The 16,560-nt window shown below is 44.6% G+C and overlaps 1 protein-coding gene across 3 annotated transcripts in view; it reads right to left on the reverse strand.

Moving 5' to 3' along the window:
- Positions 1-1,060: 1,060 nt before the first annotated feature.
- Positions 1,061-16,560, reverse strand: part of TBX5 (T-box transcription factor 5) — a 97,725-nt gene continuing 82,225 nt past the window's right edge. For all 3 annotated transcript variants that reach the window (XM_081892412.1, XM_081892413.1, XM_081892411.1), the window contains exons 8-9: positions 11,535-11,761; positions 1,061-2,181 (exon numbers count right to left, since the gene is read on the reverse strand). In XM_081892412.1, the coding sequence (XP_081748538.1) occupies positions 1,595-2,181; positions 11,535-11,761 (814 nt within the window). In that variant the 3' untranslated portion in view covers positions 1,061-1,594. The remainder of the gene's footprint in view (positions 2,182-11,534; positions 11,762-16,560) is intronic.

A 16,560-nucleotide genomic window follows, 5' to 3' on the forward strand; every position in this document is an offset into this window, starting at 1 on the left:
CAGCAACATATGGAGGGCAATGGCCCACCATTCTTACTTTAGCAGGAGCAAAGCACCAGATGTGTGGTTGCCATTAGCATAACTTCTAATTTGGCTTGAAGAATCTGGTGAAGTAGACTATTTAGTCCAGGAATAGGGAAATGGTGACTCTCCAGATGTTGTCAGACTGCACCTCCCATCAGCCCCACACAGGATGGCCAATGTTCAGGGATGAGGGAGCTATAGTCCAATGACATCAGGAAGGAAACAGGTTTCCTCTCTGTCCTACTGCACAAAATCTTATGCTACAACAAACCTGTTTATGATTTAAAACAGGATATCTGTGCCATGCAAAATCAACTCTCTATAACTAGGGGTGGGTGAACCTGTCAATATTGGTTTCTCTGCATTTCTCAGTTTTCTAACTTTAAGTTCAGTTCTCGACTTTTCCAGATCTGTTTAGTGTGATTTTCTAATATACACATTTTTGTATGTGATTTTGTCTAATATACTCTTCTTCTTCCTCTTTTGCAAACCTGTATTCTGTAATGCCATGCATTGTTGTGCAATGTTTTCCTTAATATGTGCATTTTTATGCATGCATGACCCTACCATATGCATTTCTGTGCACATGAATTGGCTGGAGAACTGCACTGCAAAATTAGTAAACATGAAGATTTTGAAGGATGGGTGCATTTCACTTCATATGCTGTTTTCAAAAGTGTAAATAGAATGGAATTTCTCCCCCATCCCCACTTATAACAGAGGAAGGCAAAGAGAATGATCAAGTTGAGTGTGGATGCTCATTTGCTGTGAGCTATCTTGGTCCATTTTTAGGCGGCGGCACATTACAAAATGGACCAGGCATGAAAATGGAGCGAAATCAGGCCAGAAACTTTTCAAAGTTGAAGTGCCTGTCAGAGGTAGGTACCAAAGTGTTTTACCTGTGAATTACTTCCACCCTTTTGAAAAGAAACCTTACACACTCTTCAACCCTCGAATCCCCTCCCTAGCCTTTTTAAGTCTCTGTGAAAAGGGACAGGTTCTTTTCGCGAGACTCCAAGGAATATATAGATAGATGTAGATAGATAGATATATATTATCATTTATTATATAACAATGTCAATATCAACACCAAAAAAAAGAAAGAAAAGGAGAGAGAGAGAGAGAGAGAGAGAGAGAGAGAGAGAGAGAGAGAGAGGAGAAAAGAAAACACGACATATTCTGATCGTCTTGTATGAGCACTCTCCGCGTGTCAAGAAAGGTAGCAAAACTCCCGTGTTTCACCTGAAAACAAAACAAAACTATAATGTTGTGCAAGGGCACAAGTTGGTGTGGAAGCAATGCAAACTCAGTGTGGCTATGTCTGGGCATGGGGGGGGGGCTGTATGGCGTGGGGCAGGGCGGAACAGCATGGATCAGTTTGTCATTGGTCGCAAGAAAGGAAAGCCAGGAGATACAATACCATGGTCTGCCCAGAGGATAGGACGCTGTCCATCTCTCGAGTGCTTAGATATTAACATTCAGTTAAAACAAGTCTTGCAAACAAACAAACAAACACCACTCTTAGTTTGCAGTGAAATCTCTCCAGCAATCCTCTCCCTTGATTGCCTTGTTAGCTGTTCTCGCTCCATTCTGGCACCATGCCCACCCCATGCACGGAATGGTACTGGTGGGGTGAGAGGGTTCGGGGTACCCCATGGGAATAAAGGAATTCCGCTGGCTGTAGGCTGCTGGGAGGCGACTGTATGCTTGTCTGAGGTCCACATTGCCGGACAATTGGCTGGTGAGGGACGGAGGTCTGGTGCTGGAACATGGCATGCGTCTCCCCGATCTGCGATGAGGTATGGTTGGCGACTGTGGCAAGCCGGGGCATGAGGGGGCCAGAAGTGAAATGGGCAGAGAAGTGCTGGTAAGGCAGCCTGTCCATAGGCTGCATGGCAGTCACTGTGCAGCTGCTGTAGGACGGCACAGCGGACCACGTGTTGCAGCTGATGTCTTCTAGGCTGGGCACCGGTTCCGTGGGTGGCGCAGAGCTGGCGTACATGCAGGCTTGGCGCTGAGCAGACTCAGTCCTGTACGCACTGGTATTGAGTCCCTGCTGCTGGGAGTAGGTGGAGCGATAGAAAGGGTCTTCTTCTGGAGGAGACGTCTCCATGTAGGGCTTTTTGTAAGGATGTTCTGTGGTGGAACATTCTTCATCTGATGAAGAGACAAAAAAAAAAATACACAGTGAATGAGGAACACTGTGAGACATCGATGATGTCCTGCTGGATCAGACCAAAGGACCATATCAAGAACTGAATCCAACCAGTATACTGGATCCTTATCTCTCCCCCACCCCAACCAGTGTTCAAAAATAACCAGGCACCAGGCGCATTTTGAACCTGGCTTTCGGCCACTTGCAACCAAGTGAAGATACCTGGGCGTCAGGTATCTCAACCACCTGAAGGTGCATGCCTGGGCATCATTGGATCTGGGCTGTTTTCACACACTAATGCCCCACCCTGTAGAATTCCATCAGTTCTATTTTTTCTGCACAATCAAAATGAATTTCTGGAAGCAAAATGCTTTTTCTGTGCAGCCTGAGCAGGAGCTGTCACCCTTTAGAAAAAGAGGTCGGAATAGGCTAATAGGTATGTGGACTGTCCCTGGATCAAGTGACTTTTCTTCTTTAAGTTCTCAAAATTCTTAACGTAGCTCAAGGTTGTCATCTGAACTAGCCAGATGTTTAAATGAGAATCAATCACAATCAGTCCATCCTTTGAAAAATAAGGCTTCAGAGCTGTTTTGCCCCCAAAATGGCAAGTAAACATTCCGTTTGGGTGACTGTAACCTTGGTTTTAGGAGCCATTTGGTGCCTAGCTTATATATCTGAATTTCTAACACTGCCCCCGACATACACGCAGGCCATGTTTGGCAGGTGGGTGGAGCCACCCACCTGTCAGTCACCTGATCTCACAATGACAAGTGCAGAAAGCCCTGCTGTTATACTCAAGTCCTGCTTCTGGACTTTCCATTTTGGTGTCTTGTTAGCCAATCTGAGAGCAGGATGTTGGGCTTCATGGTCCTTTGCCCTAATCCAGCAGCCAAGCTCTTCTTACATTCAGTGATGGGGAGTTGAGGATGATCAGGGAATTTTTTCAGTCCCTGTTTTGTAGGGACTGAAACCAGAGCTGCACCTTCTGGTGGGGTGGGGGAGGTGGCTGCCCACATGGGGGGGGGGGACACATGGAATCTGCTCATGAAGGAGAAACAACCAGCACCACACAGGATTGAAATCCTTCTGCTTACCAGCTGGGAATCACAAATGAGAAGAGCACTGCTGTTGTGCTCAGATTCTCCTTTCTGCCTTCCCGTTGGGAGGTCTGCTTGCCCACTCTGAGAACAGCAGGCTGGGCTCTATGGGACCCCTTTGGCCTGATCCTGCAAAACGCCTCTTGGATGCAGAAGATGTGAGCTGAGCAGAAATGTAAATGCTCCGCAGGAATAGCAACATATTGTCTGACACACGGTATGTGTGTGAGAGAGTGTACGATCCAGTTTTTTAATGCCCTCCATTAAATTGCACCCCTGCTGAGACCTCGGCGCAAAATAAGTGTCTGACTGCTGGAAGGGGCAGTGGAAACAACAGCAGCAAGATTAGAGAGAGGAGCGTATCTCCTTTCACCCAGCTCTTTGGATGGAAGTCAGGCAGGCTCCCGCATCGGAGACGCCCCAGTCTAGCTTGCGGTCTATAATGGTGATGATAATAGATGCTGTCATAATACACAAATAACAACACAGTATAGGGCAGGCATTGTCTGCAGAGCAAAAGGGAAGCCTGTGAAGGAACTGTGTGCATGTGGGAGGGGATGCACATTGGGAACTGTGCAGAACAGACAAAGGAGAAGAAGGAACTGGAGGAGGAGGATAGATTTCCCTTTTGTTGGGCAAGAGGAGAAAGCTGTAGCTCAGCAGCAGAGAATCTGCTTTGCACGCGGAAGGTCCCCAGCACCTGCAGGTTCAAGCCTGAAGATACTGAGCTCAATGGATCGAAGGATTTAACTCAGTATAAGGCAGCATCCCATGTTAATATATAACATAAGAAGAGCCTCTTGGAACAGGCCAATGGCCCATCTATTCTAGCATCCTGTCCTCAACAGTGACCAACCAGATACCTCAATGGGAAGCCTGCAAGCTGGACCTCAGTATAAGAGTCCTCTCCCCTCCTGTTGTTTCCAGCAACTGGTATTCAGAAACATGACTGCGTCAAAGAGTGAAGTCAGAGCACAGCTATCATGGCTAGAAGCTATCAAAGGCCATCCACTATGGCGGCTATCACTGCTTCCTTTGGCAGTGAGTTCCATAGTTAAACTATTCATTGCATGAAAACCATGTTACGGTCACAAGACGGCACTAACTGGATCCATGTTGAATTTGGGCTACCTTGCTGCAGATTTTTTTTTCTTCTGGATACAGCCTACAATGGTACCTCGGGTTACAGACGCTTCAGGTTACAGACTCCGCTAACCCAGAAATAGTACCTGAGGTTAAGAACTTTGCTTCAGGATGAGAACAGAAATCGCGTGGCGGCAGGAGCAGGAGGCCCCATTAGCTAAAGTGGTGCTTCAGGTTAAGAACAGTTTCAGGTTAAGAACGGACCTCCAGAATGAATTAAGTTCTTAACCCGAGGTACCACTGTACATACATCCCTGTGTGAACATATATGATCATACCTGATCCCTCTCATTACAGTGGTACCTTGGTTTACAACCATAATCTGTTCTGGAGGTCTGGTTGTAAACCAAAACAGGTTGTAACCCAAGGCACGCTTTCACCAATGGGGCCTTCAAAAAAAAATGGGTTGTAATAAAAAAAATGGGTTGTAATCCAAAAAAAGGGACACACACTTTCGGGTTTGATGTGCTTGTGATGCAAAATGGTTGTAATCCAAAGTATTTGCAAAGCAAAGTACCACTGTACTGCTTTCTTTGACTTATAGCACACCTTTCCCAATGTGGCTACCTCAGATCCTTTAACTTAAAAAAAAGGAACTGAGTCTCCAGACCTTGCTATCCAAAGGCGCAAGCCCTTTTTACATAGGGATGGTTATGATATGCTGCAGTGTTGTTCAGTGGTTAGAGCAACTGCTCTGCAGACATAACGTCTTCCTGATTCAATCTCCAGGTAGGGATGGGAGAGACCCCCTGCTTAAAATCCTGGAGGGTTGCTGCTAGTCTGGGTAGAACTTCAGGACCGAGGGCTAAATGTAGCCAGTGGCAGAGCAAGCCGATTGGGCGCCTGGGGTGGCATGCGTGCCCTGTGCCAGGGGCAGGGCCAGCTGCCCAAGGGGGCACTGGAATCCGCCTGCTTCCACCCACTCAGCCACCCTACAGCTGCAGCCCCTGCGGTGAGTGCCACCCACCATTTTATCACCCACCTCAGTGGGGACAACTAGGGCAGGCCGCACCTATCGCACCTCTCTTGCTACGCCCCTGAATATAGCCCCTCCAGGTCTTTGACTGGCCCTTGGGGGTCTCCACAGGCCACACACCCCTCACCACCTTTCCTTCATACACTCCCTGAGCGCTTTCCCCCTGGCTGGAATACGTCCTTGAACTCTGATAGTGCATCTTCCTTCCCTAGATAGGGCGTTTATCCCTGACTGGTGGGTGGGTGTAGAAACCTACAGCATAAAGTTAAATTTGGCCTGCATATCTCCATTCACCTTTGCCTCTGGCCCCACCCCACCTGCACATGTGGCCCCCAGAAGGGGATGGGGCCCTTGGGCCAAAAAAGGTTCCCTGCCCTTCATACAGGCAATACTGATCTGCACAGACCAGTGGCCTGATTCAGTAAAATTTCCTTGGTGTGGGTATGAAAGAACATGTTCTATTTCTAGCAATGTATTTTGCACCCTGTATTTAATTTTGTGATTGTAAGTTTAAATTGTTTTCAGCATTGGGTTTTTAAATGTGGCAACTCACCCTGGGGCTTTACAGTGAAGGGCAGGTAGTAAATAACAGGATCAACAACAATAAGAATAATAAACAAATATAAATATCATCATCAACTTCCTATGTGCCTATGTACTTTTTGCTAGTTCCATAAATCCTGCCTTTTCCTCCCACTGCCACCCGCTTGCCAATGTAGTAGATTGCTTTTGACCTAGCAAAGTCGAAAATTTCAGCCAGGAGAAGCCAGCTCACGCCCTGGAGATGCCCCATCCCGATTTACAGACTGTGCTGGAAGGTCTCTTGTCAGCGATCAAAGCTTGTGGCAGCTTTGATAAATGAGCCCTCCTCTGCCCATCAAGCTTGAGCTATTGGGGAGATATGAAGGAGACAAGGCTCTCCTCCGCACACAAACACCCCTCCCTCGGCCATCTCACTGAGCTGGGCATGCTGCAAGAGGCTTTGGAGGGGGGAGAGAGAGAGAACACCATGGGAGAGATAGTCCTCCTGCCTGTGACAATATGAGGAAATTAGATAAAGTGGGAGAGGGGAGAGGAAGGGAGCCACAAAGAGCCACCCACTCAGTGGGAATCCCAACCCTGGAAGGAAAACTTTGTTGATTCTTTATCACGCTGCCATGTTGGGAGACAGATGATGGATTGCCTCCCTGTGACCAGGGCCGTAATCAGAGTTTGGGCCATCCTCTTTGCTGTTACGGCTCGGTTTGGGATGCTTTTTTGGGGAAGGGCAGCAGACAGTGGATAAGGAAGGGTTGCATTGCATATCTATATGGAGACGGTCATGTAGGACCGTTTAAGTGGAATAGGTTTGCCACAGCATGGTGTTCTGTAGACGATGGCTGGGTGGGTGAACACACCACACAGTTAAAGCACATGGCTTCTCCCCAGGAATCCCAGAACTGTAGTTTCTTGAGGGAGCACAATTCAAAGTCCTAAACGGCCTCAGCCCTGTATAGCTGCAGGAGTGTTTCCACCCCATCATTCAGTCCAGACACCGAGATCCAGCTCAGAGGGCTTTCTGGCACGGGAAGTGAAGTAACAGGGAACCAGGCAGAGGGCCTTCTTGGTAGTGACACCCGCCCTGTGGAACCCCCTCCTGTCAGATGTCAAGGAAATGAGTAACTATATAACCTTTAGAAGACATCTGAAGGCAGCCCTGTATAGGGAAGCTTTTTAATGTGTAATGTTGAATGTTTTTATATATGTTGGAAGCTGCCCAGAGTGGCTGGGGCAACACAGTCACATGGGTGGGGTAGTAATAATAATGATAATGATAATAATGGTAATAATGTAGTTCAAGAAAGAGCCAGCTACAGTTTGTTGGGAGAAGCCACAGCCACTACAGAGATAGTGTGTATGCAGGCCCATGCTTCCTTGGGTGTGGAGCACTCAATGAAAGGGAAGGCCTCAACTGCCCCAAATTGTCCTTTGCCAACCTGCCACCCTCCATTTGTTTCCGACTCCAACTTCCATCAGTCCCAGCACCCCATTCATACTCATAAGAACATGAGAAGAGCCTCCTGTATCAGCCCAATGGCCCATCTCGCCCAGCATCCAATTCTCACAGTGGACAACCAGATGTCTGTGGGATTACTGCAAGCAGAATCTGAATTCACCCCCTCCCTCCCTGCATGGTTTCCAAGCATGAGTACGTTTCTGAGCACAATTCAAAGTGTTGGTGCTGACCTTTAAAGCCCTAAACGGCCTCAGTCCAGTATACCTGAAGGAGCGTCTCCACCCCCATCGTTCTGCCCGGACACTGAGGTCCAGTGCTGAGGGCCTTCTGATGGTTCCCTCACTGCGAGAAGCAAAGCTATAAGGAACCAGGCAGAGGGCCTTCTTGGTAGTGGCACCTGCCCTGTGGAACGCCCTCCCACCAGATGTCAAAGAGAAAAACAACTACCATTAGAAGACATCTGAAGGCAGACCTTTTTAGGGAATCTTTTAATGTTTAATAGGTTATTGTATTTTAATATTCTGTTGGAAGCCGCCCAGAGTGGCTGGGGAAACCCAGCAAGATGGGCGGGGTATAAATAATAAATTATTATTATATTCAAAACAAAACAAATTCCTTCCAGTAGCACCTTAAAGACCAACTAAGTTAGTTCTTGGTATGAGCTTTCGTGTGCATGCACACTTCTTCAGATACCACTATCTGAAGAAGTGTGCATGCACACGAAAGCTCATACCAAGAACTAACTTAGTTGGTCTTTAAGGTGCTACTGGAAGGAATTTTTTTTGTTTTGACTATGGCAGACCAACACGGCTACCTATCTGTAACTATTATTATATTATTATTATTCCAGAAACCGGTATTCAGAAGCATCAGTGGCTCTGACTGTGGAAGCAAAGCAGAGCCATCATGCCTTGGAACCATGGATAGCCTTCTCATGGAACTGCCTTTGCCAGGAGGCAGCAATGGCCGCCAACTTGGATGCCTTGAAAAGAGGATTGGACAAATTCATGGAAGATATAAATTGCTGGTAGCCAGGATGGCTCTGCTCTGCCTTCACAGCTGGAGGCAGCAATGCTTCTGAATGCCCGTTGCTGGAAACCACAGGGGTGATGCTCTTGTGCTTGGGTCCTGCTTGTGGATTTCCTATAGTCATCTGGTTGTCTACAGGAAGCTGGACTGGATGGGCCATTGGCCTGATCCAGCAGGGTCTTCTTCTGTTCTTATGCTGCTGCTGCAAAATTCATGGGTTTTTGAAAACAGCAATCAACATTAGGCAGGTGCCCTCACTGTTTTAGATGCCTGCTGAAAACTTTGTTTTTATTTCAGCAAGCCTACCCAGACTTGCCATCGATATTGTCATTTTAAAATGTGAGTTGATTTAATTCCTGTTTTTTCATAATTATTTTATGCCAATTTTCTTTTGAACAGTGATGTGGATTTTCTTTTGAACAGTGATGTGGATTTTCTTTTGAACAGTGATGTGTTTAATTACTGTGTACAGCGCTTAGAAAGTTATTTGGTCAACTAACGTATAAATCTATTTTAAAATACAAATATATAAAAAGAAACAGTTAAATATATGCTTATGTCGTAATTGTACATATATTATCTGCTCAGAAGGAGGTCTAGATCTACTCATAGCTTATTAAGGGTGTATGGGATTGCTGGAGCTTTGTTTCTTTGAATTGATTGTCTGTAACACTGGATATTAATGTTTTTATTATTTTAATAATAATAAATCTACTTCATTAAAAAAAAACTTTCAAGATGTTAAAGAAAATAAATGAATGGCCCAATGTCAAAACATTGCTCTCGAATCCCATGTGAGCTAGTAGTCAAAAGAGCCTGTGTAGTCTCTTGAAATAGCAGTAAATTTCACCCCTCGGAATAACCTTGCATCAGCTATTTAAGCGTTTGTATTAATCCCGAATCCTTCTCAGAGGCCTCCTGGCCTGATAAGCTATCTTTATCCCAGGCACCAGCTATCTCCCTGGATGTGGATTCAGCTTCTATAGAACTATGCGGCCATCTCTCTGGGTTTCATCTATGCTGCTCTTCAATAATGCAGACTGAAATTGCCGGAATAGCGGCCAATGGGAAAAGCAGCCAGAGAAATGGAAAGAGTGGGGGAGAAGGGGAAAGTGGAGGCCAGTAGCTCCACGGTTAAGCATCTGCTTGCAGGCAGAAGGTCCTGGGTCCAGTCTCCGACATCGCCAGATAGGGTGGGGAGAGGCTCCCTTGCATGAAACTCTACAGAGCAGCTGCCAGTCAGTGTCAACCGCACTGAGCTAGATGGATCAGTGGTCTGACTCAGGCAGCTTCCTATGCTTATCTGGTTGGATAAATTACTGGTGTTCTGCATTTCCCCACAACTGGGTCATGGCTGTTGCTTCTTGGTAGACAATGCTAGATGGACTCAGTAATAAGGCAGCTTCCTATGGAGATGGACTAAAGTTCAAATTGGAGAAATGAAGCACTGGTTGGTGGGAGGATGAGGGAGGCAGAATGATGTCTTGTTTCTGTTGCAAATACATGTATACTAATGCATGCTACAGAGGGCGGGGGGTGCGGGAGGCAGTCATCACTGTGAATGGACAAGCCTGTCCGCTCTGATTTCTTTCCATTTCTCTTTTTCCCCAGTCTGAAATTATGTTTACCGCATTTCTGCACCCGTGTTTTTTTAAGGTCTCACAATAATCCACCAGCATTTCAGAGCGCATCTCTCCTAATACAAGTTTTTGTACACAATTCTCCTACCCATCGGAAGGGTAGGCTTTTGTATGCAAAGGCACTTCCAAAGAACTGTATGCAACTGCGCAGAATTTTACAATGGCATGCAATGGGAAATTCTGGAATGGATTGGAATTGTATGGCGCTTTGGAATTGTATGGAATTTTGTATGCAATTATTGTTTTGCTATGCAATCCGCCTGCAATTTTCCCTAACGAAAACATTTTGACAGGCGATATAGCCTCTAACAAAATGCATTTTTGTACATTATCTTCCCTGATATATGTCAACTTGCATGCACACTTTTCCCTAAAACACACATTTTTTGCACACAATACAATGGTACCTCAGTTTCCAAACTTAACCTGTTGTGGAAGTCCATTCTTAAACAGAAACTGTTCTTAAACCAAGGTGTGCTTTCCCTAATGAGGCTTCCCACCACCAGTGCCCTTCCACCGTTCAGATTCCGTTCTTAGACCAAGGTAAAGTTTGCAAACCGGGACACTACTTCCAGTTTTGCGGAGTTCATAACCGAATTGTTCTTAAACAGGACTGTTCTTAAACTGAGGCACCATTGTATTTGCTTGGGAAATGGCACTGCAAAATTCAGAGAAGTGTGAATTTTCAGTTTGCATACTGTTCCAAGAAGCACAAATTAGATAGGTTCACTTCAAAGGGCAAACCAAACCAAATTTCTCCTCCTATTCTTAGCCATCATGAGCCATCCCTGTTGTCATTAAACAGGCAGAAGAGATCCGTAACATGGACTCAAGAAATAAATAAATGCCAAGGACTCTCTGCCACCCAAAGAAGGAAATCTACCCATTTCAGTCTTTATTGGTTTCTCATTTTTTTCTAATATTGGATTTTCTCTACATTCCTGCATCAATTTGCAACTTGTTTACTATGTTTAAGAAATCCTCATGGAAATTCACCGTTTTAGTGAGAAGTTCTAACAAACATATTTTTGTGTTTTTTCTCTGTTTTTCTTCATGCTGGTTTTGATGTCGGTATGTTGCGTATTTCTTGTTGTAAGTCACTTTGAACTACTTTTGTAAAAAAAAAAAAGAGCTACTAATAAGATTAACAAATAATACAGTAGATAATTTAATTTTGGCATGCATCTTTGAGTAACATACACATTTTCGCAAACAGTTTCCCCTAATGTAATGCCTTTTTGTATGTTATTTTCCGTAAAATATTCCTTGTTTCCCCTAACCCATGCATCTTTGTAAACACCGTTTGCTTGGGGAATCTGTGTCGCGAAATTCGGAGAAGTATGGCTCTGAAAGGGCAGCTGCGATTTGATTCCTGCATTGTTTGGGGGAGTGCCAATTGGATAGATTGCCTCTAAAAGGGAAAGCGGACCTAATTTCTCTTCCAGGAAGGTGAGGTTTGCTCAAAGGGCCTGACCTTTTCTCTTGGTGCAGTGGTAAATCTGGCCGTGGTCCTGCGACACGGGGTACGAGTTGGCAGCTGGTAGCAGGTCCTGCGAAGTGCTGGAAACGCCGTTCTCACACTGGAACTGAGACCCGAGGTTGGAAGAGGCAGGCAGCGCCCGGTTCTCGCCGCTGAAAGGGCTATGGTTGGAAGACACCTTCTGCCGGACGGTGCTTCTGGGAACCACTGGGTACTCCTTGCTGAAAAGACAGGCAATGTTTTCATCAGTTACTTATGCTCTATCTGCACTCAGTATACCCTGCCACTTCTGGGTTGGCTTACAGTAAGCTTACAGTGCCGGATTTACGTATAAACTAAACAAGCTATAGCTTGTTTTTGTTTTTTTAAAGTAATATTTATTAAAGTTTTAAGGGTTACAGAACGGGGGGGAAAGAAAACACAAAATTAAACAAAAACAAAACAACACATAACAAAACAAAAATAGAAACAATTAAAAACACAACGAATATTCCCATAACTTATCTTTCATTTGCTTGTTTCATTGACCTCCTCACACCTTCCTTTTTTGTATTCTAGTTCGGTTAGCTATTTCAGCAAATCCTTTCCATCTTTCTCAGTTTTTGTCCTATAATTTATCTTGACATAATGTAACTTTACTTTTCCTCCTTTCACCAATTAACAATCTATTTTTACTTAATCCTTTATAACATTTCTGCTAAAGCCATATAACTTCATTCCAACATCCTTCTAACATTCATTAATTTTACAAGGTTTCTGTAAATAATCTTTAAATTTCTTCCAATCTTCTTCCACCGACTCTTCTCCCCTAAACAAGCTATAGCTTGGAGCCCCACTCTCTTGGGGACCCCAAAAAAATTTAAAAGGGAAAAACTGGACATACATTTCCAAAATATAAGATAAAAACAAATGAAACAAAACCTACACACAGCAACGGTGTTTTGTGTTGTGTAGGCTCCTGTGATGTTAGTAATGGGCCCCGCCTGCTAGCCTGCTCCCTAAAATATCACTGGTTTGCTCATTCCTATATACAGTGGTACCTTGGTTCTCAAACTTTATCCGTTCTGGAAGTCTGTTCCAAACCAAAGCCTTCCCAAACCAAGGTGTGCTTTTCCAAAGAAAGTAATACAAAACGGATTCCATAGAAAGTAATGCAAAAAGTAATGCAAAATCCATTCCAGACTTTTAAAAACAACCCCTAAAACAGCATTAGGTCCGTAAATTACCATATAGCATATATTCAACACAAAAAAGCAGCGATAACTTGTTGTTGACAAAGGACAGCTGGACATATAAAGGGCCCCATTACCTCAGTAGTTTAGGGCCTCATCTAACCTAAATCCGGCCCTGTCTGCACTATACCTTTAAAGCAGTATGATTCCAGTTTAAATGGCCATGGCTTCCTTCAAAGGATCCTGGGAACGATATAGCTTGTTAAGGGTGCTGAGAGTTATCATTTTAATTCATTTATAGATGGCATTTAACTCCGAGTAGACTTGCTAAAATGTATAAGTCTGAATCAGGTAAGTGCTGGCGATGTAATGAGGTTGAGGGTACATTTTACCATATGTGGTGGACTTGTGAAAGGGTAAAAGAGTTTTGGGAAATGATATATAATGAATTGGGGGGGGGGATGTTTAAAAGTACCTTTCAAAAAAAAACACACAGTCTTTTTTGTTGTGGATAATTCAGAGGGAAATTCCCAGGTATCAAAAAAGATTATTTATGTATGCTACTACTGCGGCCCGTGTTCTGCTAGCCAAAAAATGGAAAACAAGAGAGGTCCCAACCAAAGAAGACTGGCAACATAAATGGATGGAATACACACAGCCTGCAGATTTAACATATAGAATAAAAGAACAAGAAGAACATACTTTTAAAGAAGACTGGAAAATGTTTACTCAATATATGGGTGAAAATTGTGTTTATTTAAAAACGCTGGTAGAATTAAGATAAACTCAACAGTGTAAATAAATTTTGATGGATGTAACAATGGATTACTGAATAGTATAGTGCATTTAAAATATGCAGGGGTGTATGGTATGCAAAATGAACCACCAAAAGAAAAGAAGGGAAGTCATTGATTTAGGTCATCTAAATGAATATTTTGAAATGTAAATTAGAAAAGTTTAATTAAAATTATATATTTTAAAAAGGGTGCTGAGAGTTATTTGGGGGGTGCCCGTTCCCCTCCCAGAGCTATAATTCCCAGAGCTCCCTGGGAAAAGGGATTGCATATTAAACCACTGTGAACATAATTTGGGAAAAGCCAGGGTTGTTTAAAGTGGCTTGATACACATTGTACAAAAGATTCCTTCTAGCCCCTTCCAACTCAATGTTTCTATGATATAGTAATAATAATAATACAGTGTTTCAATCAGTAGCAGGCAGCTGCAGCTGGAAGCCACCACTGAAATGTCCCATAAACGGCCGGCTCTACCATTAGGTAGGGTGAGGCAACTGCTTCAGGTGGCAGGGGCGGTAGGCAGTGGCCTCTTGGCTGTATCATTCCCTATGAGGTCAGAGCTGTGTGTGCCTGTCCTGCAATGCCATCTTCAGATGAGGTGGGGGACACAACCCCATTGCGTATATAGCAACAAGATTCATCTGCCAGTCTGCTTAGGTTCTGTACATGGGATGGTCTGGTCATGGTGCCATCTTGTCCTTCACCTCAGAAAGATAAATGGCTTGAGGGGATTGTGGGAAATTGAAATGGTGGTTCCCAACCACTCAATAGTGCTGCGATCCCCAGGCCCACCTCTTACCCTCAGGTAAGCCTGCTAGGGCTCCCCCACATTAGACGGGGGTGTTATATTTGAGTAAGCGGTCCCATATGGACAGTGGGCCTGCCCACCTGCCAATACTAGGTTCAATCCAAGATCCACATGGCTCAGTGCATAGTGGCAGGTCTCTTGCCAAGAGGCAGGGAAGGGCTGTGGCTCAGTGGCAGGGCACCTGCTTTGCATGCAGGAGGTCCCAGGTTCAATCCCCAGCATCTCCAGGTACGGCAGCGGCGCAGCGGGAGGTCCTCATTAGCTAAAGTGGTACCTCAGGTTAAGAACAGTTTCAGGTTAAGAATGGACCTCCGGAACGAATTACCATAGTTTTTGCTCTATAAGACTCACTTTTTCCCTCCTAAAAAGTAAGGGGAAATGTCTGTGCGTCTTATGGAGCGAATGCAGGCTGTGCAGCTATCCCAGGAGCCAGAACAGCAAGAGGGATTGCTGCTTTCACTGCGTAGCGATCCCTCTTGCTGTTCTGGCTTCTGAGATTCAGAATATTTTTTTTTCTTGTTTTCCTCCTCCAAAAACTAGGTGCGTCTTGTGGTCTGGTGCATCTTATAGAGCAAAAAATATGGTTAAGTTCTTAACCCAAGGTACCACTGTACATAATCACCTCCTTCCCCAAAAACTAATGTCAGATCCTAGTACACATTGTTCTGAGTAAAGGACTGAAATGAATAGGCAGCTGCTCTGCGCTGAGTCAGACTATTGGCCTATCTAGCTGCATACTGTTCACACCATGGTTTCCCAAACTTGGGTCTCCAGCTGTTTTTGGACTGCTGCCCCCACTGGTCCTGCTAGCTAAGGATGCTAAGAGTCGTAGGAAACCCTGGTCTACACTGACAGGCCGAGGCTTCCCAGAATTTCAGACAGGAAGACTTTCCAAGTCCTACCCGGAAATGCCAAGGATTGAACCTGCAACCTTCAGCATGCAAGGCAGATTCTCTACTGCTGAGCTATGGCCCTTCCCCATGACTGCGCTCATGGCATATTTAGCAGAATTAGTTGGTGAGGGGAAAGGAGGTTCTTCTCATACGTTTCCCAGCTGTGCTGACAAAGTCCTGAGCATGGCTATCATCTCACAAAAACATCCCTCTCAGAAAAGGGAAATGATTGGGACCTATAAATATATATACAAGGGAAGACAGAGCATTTACGCCGATTAGAAACATGTGCTCTTCTCTGTCTGAGAAAAAGAGGCACAGTCTGAGAGCCAAGACTCCTGGCTGCCTTTGCATGTCGCATCCAGAATTTCATTGTTACATTTATGTCGGCAGCAAATTGAAGTTGGTGATGACCACCTGTTCATAATTTTTTTAAAAAACTGTTCATATTTTAGGAGCCTTATCCATTACATACATACAGAGAGAGAGAGAGAGAGATTTGTAAAGGCAGAATTGTGTGTCTAATTAAGTCACAATGAATTCTGTCTCCAATTTATGAAGAAAATGAAACTTAGTTGACTATCGAAGGGATATTCTTCCAAATGATCAAGGGGATCTAGTGGCACCCTTTGAAGAAAGGCTACAGACAGCGCTGGGGACTTTTCAGTTAAGAGAGAAGGCAGGAAAGAGGTGACATGATAGAATTATGCATGGCATGGAGAAAGCAGATAGAGAAAAGGTTTTTTCTCCCTCTCTTATACCACAAGAACACAGACATTCAAATGAAGCTGAATGTTGAAAGATTCAGGACAGATACAGTGGTACCTCGGGTTACATACGCTTCAGGTTACATACACTTCAGGTTACATACTCCGCTAACCCAGAAATAGTGCTTCAGGTTAAGAATTTTGCTTCAGGATGAGAACAGAAATTGTGCTCTGGCAGTGCGGCAGCAGCTGGAGGCCCCATTAGCTAAAGTGGTGCTTCAGGTTAAGAACAGTTTCAGGATAAGAACGGACCTCCGGAACGAATTAAGTTCTTATCCCGAGGTACCACTCACTGTACAAGAGAGGACTTATCCATTGCAGTGCATAGTAGAACTATGGAACTTACTTCCTCCAGAGGTAGCAATGATGACTGCCACCTTGGATGTGATGTCTTTGAAAGAGAAAGAAACAGCCTCATGGAAGATCAGACTGTCAATGGCTACTGTCTGTGAGAACAGGATGCTGGATCAGGTGGGCCACTGGCCTGATCCAGCAGGTTCTTCTAAGCAAATGTGTCTGGCTGGGAATCATCCTTCCACTCCAACAATGCCTCTTGCTTGCTTAGATGCAGAATATAGCATCTTTA

Source organism: Podarcis melisellensis (assembly GCF_964234715.1).
Source record: "Podarcis melisellensis genome assembly, chromosome: 16".
Taxonomy (NCBI): domain Eukaryota; kingdom Metazoa; phylum Chordata; class Lepidosauria; order Squamata; family Lacertidae; genus Podarcis; species Podarcis melisellensis.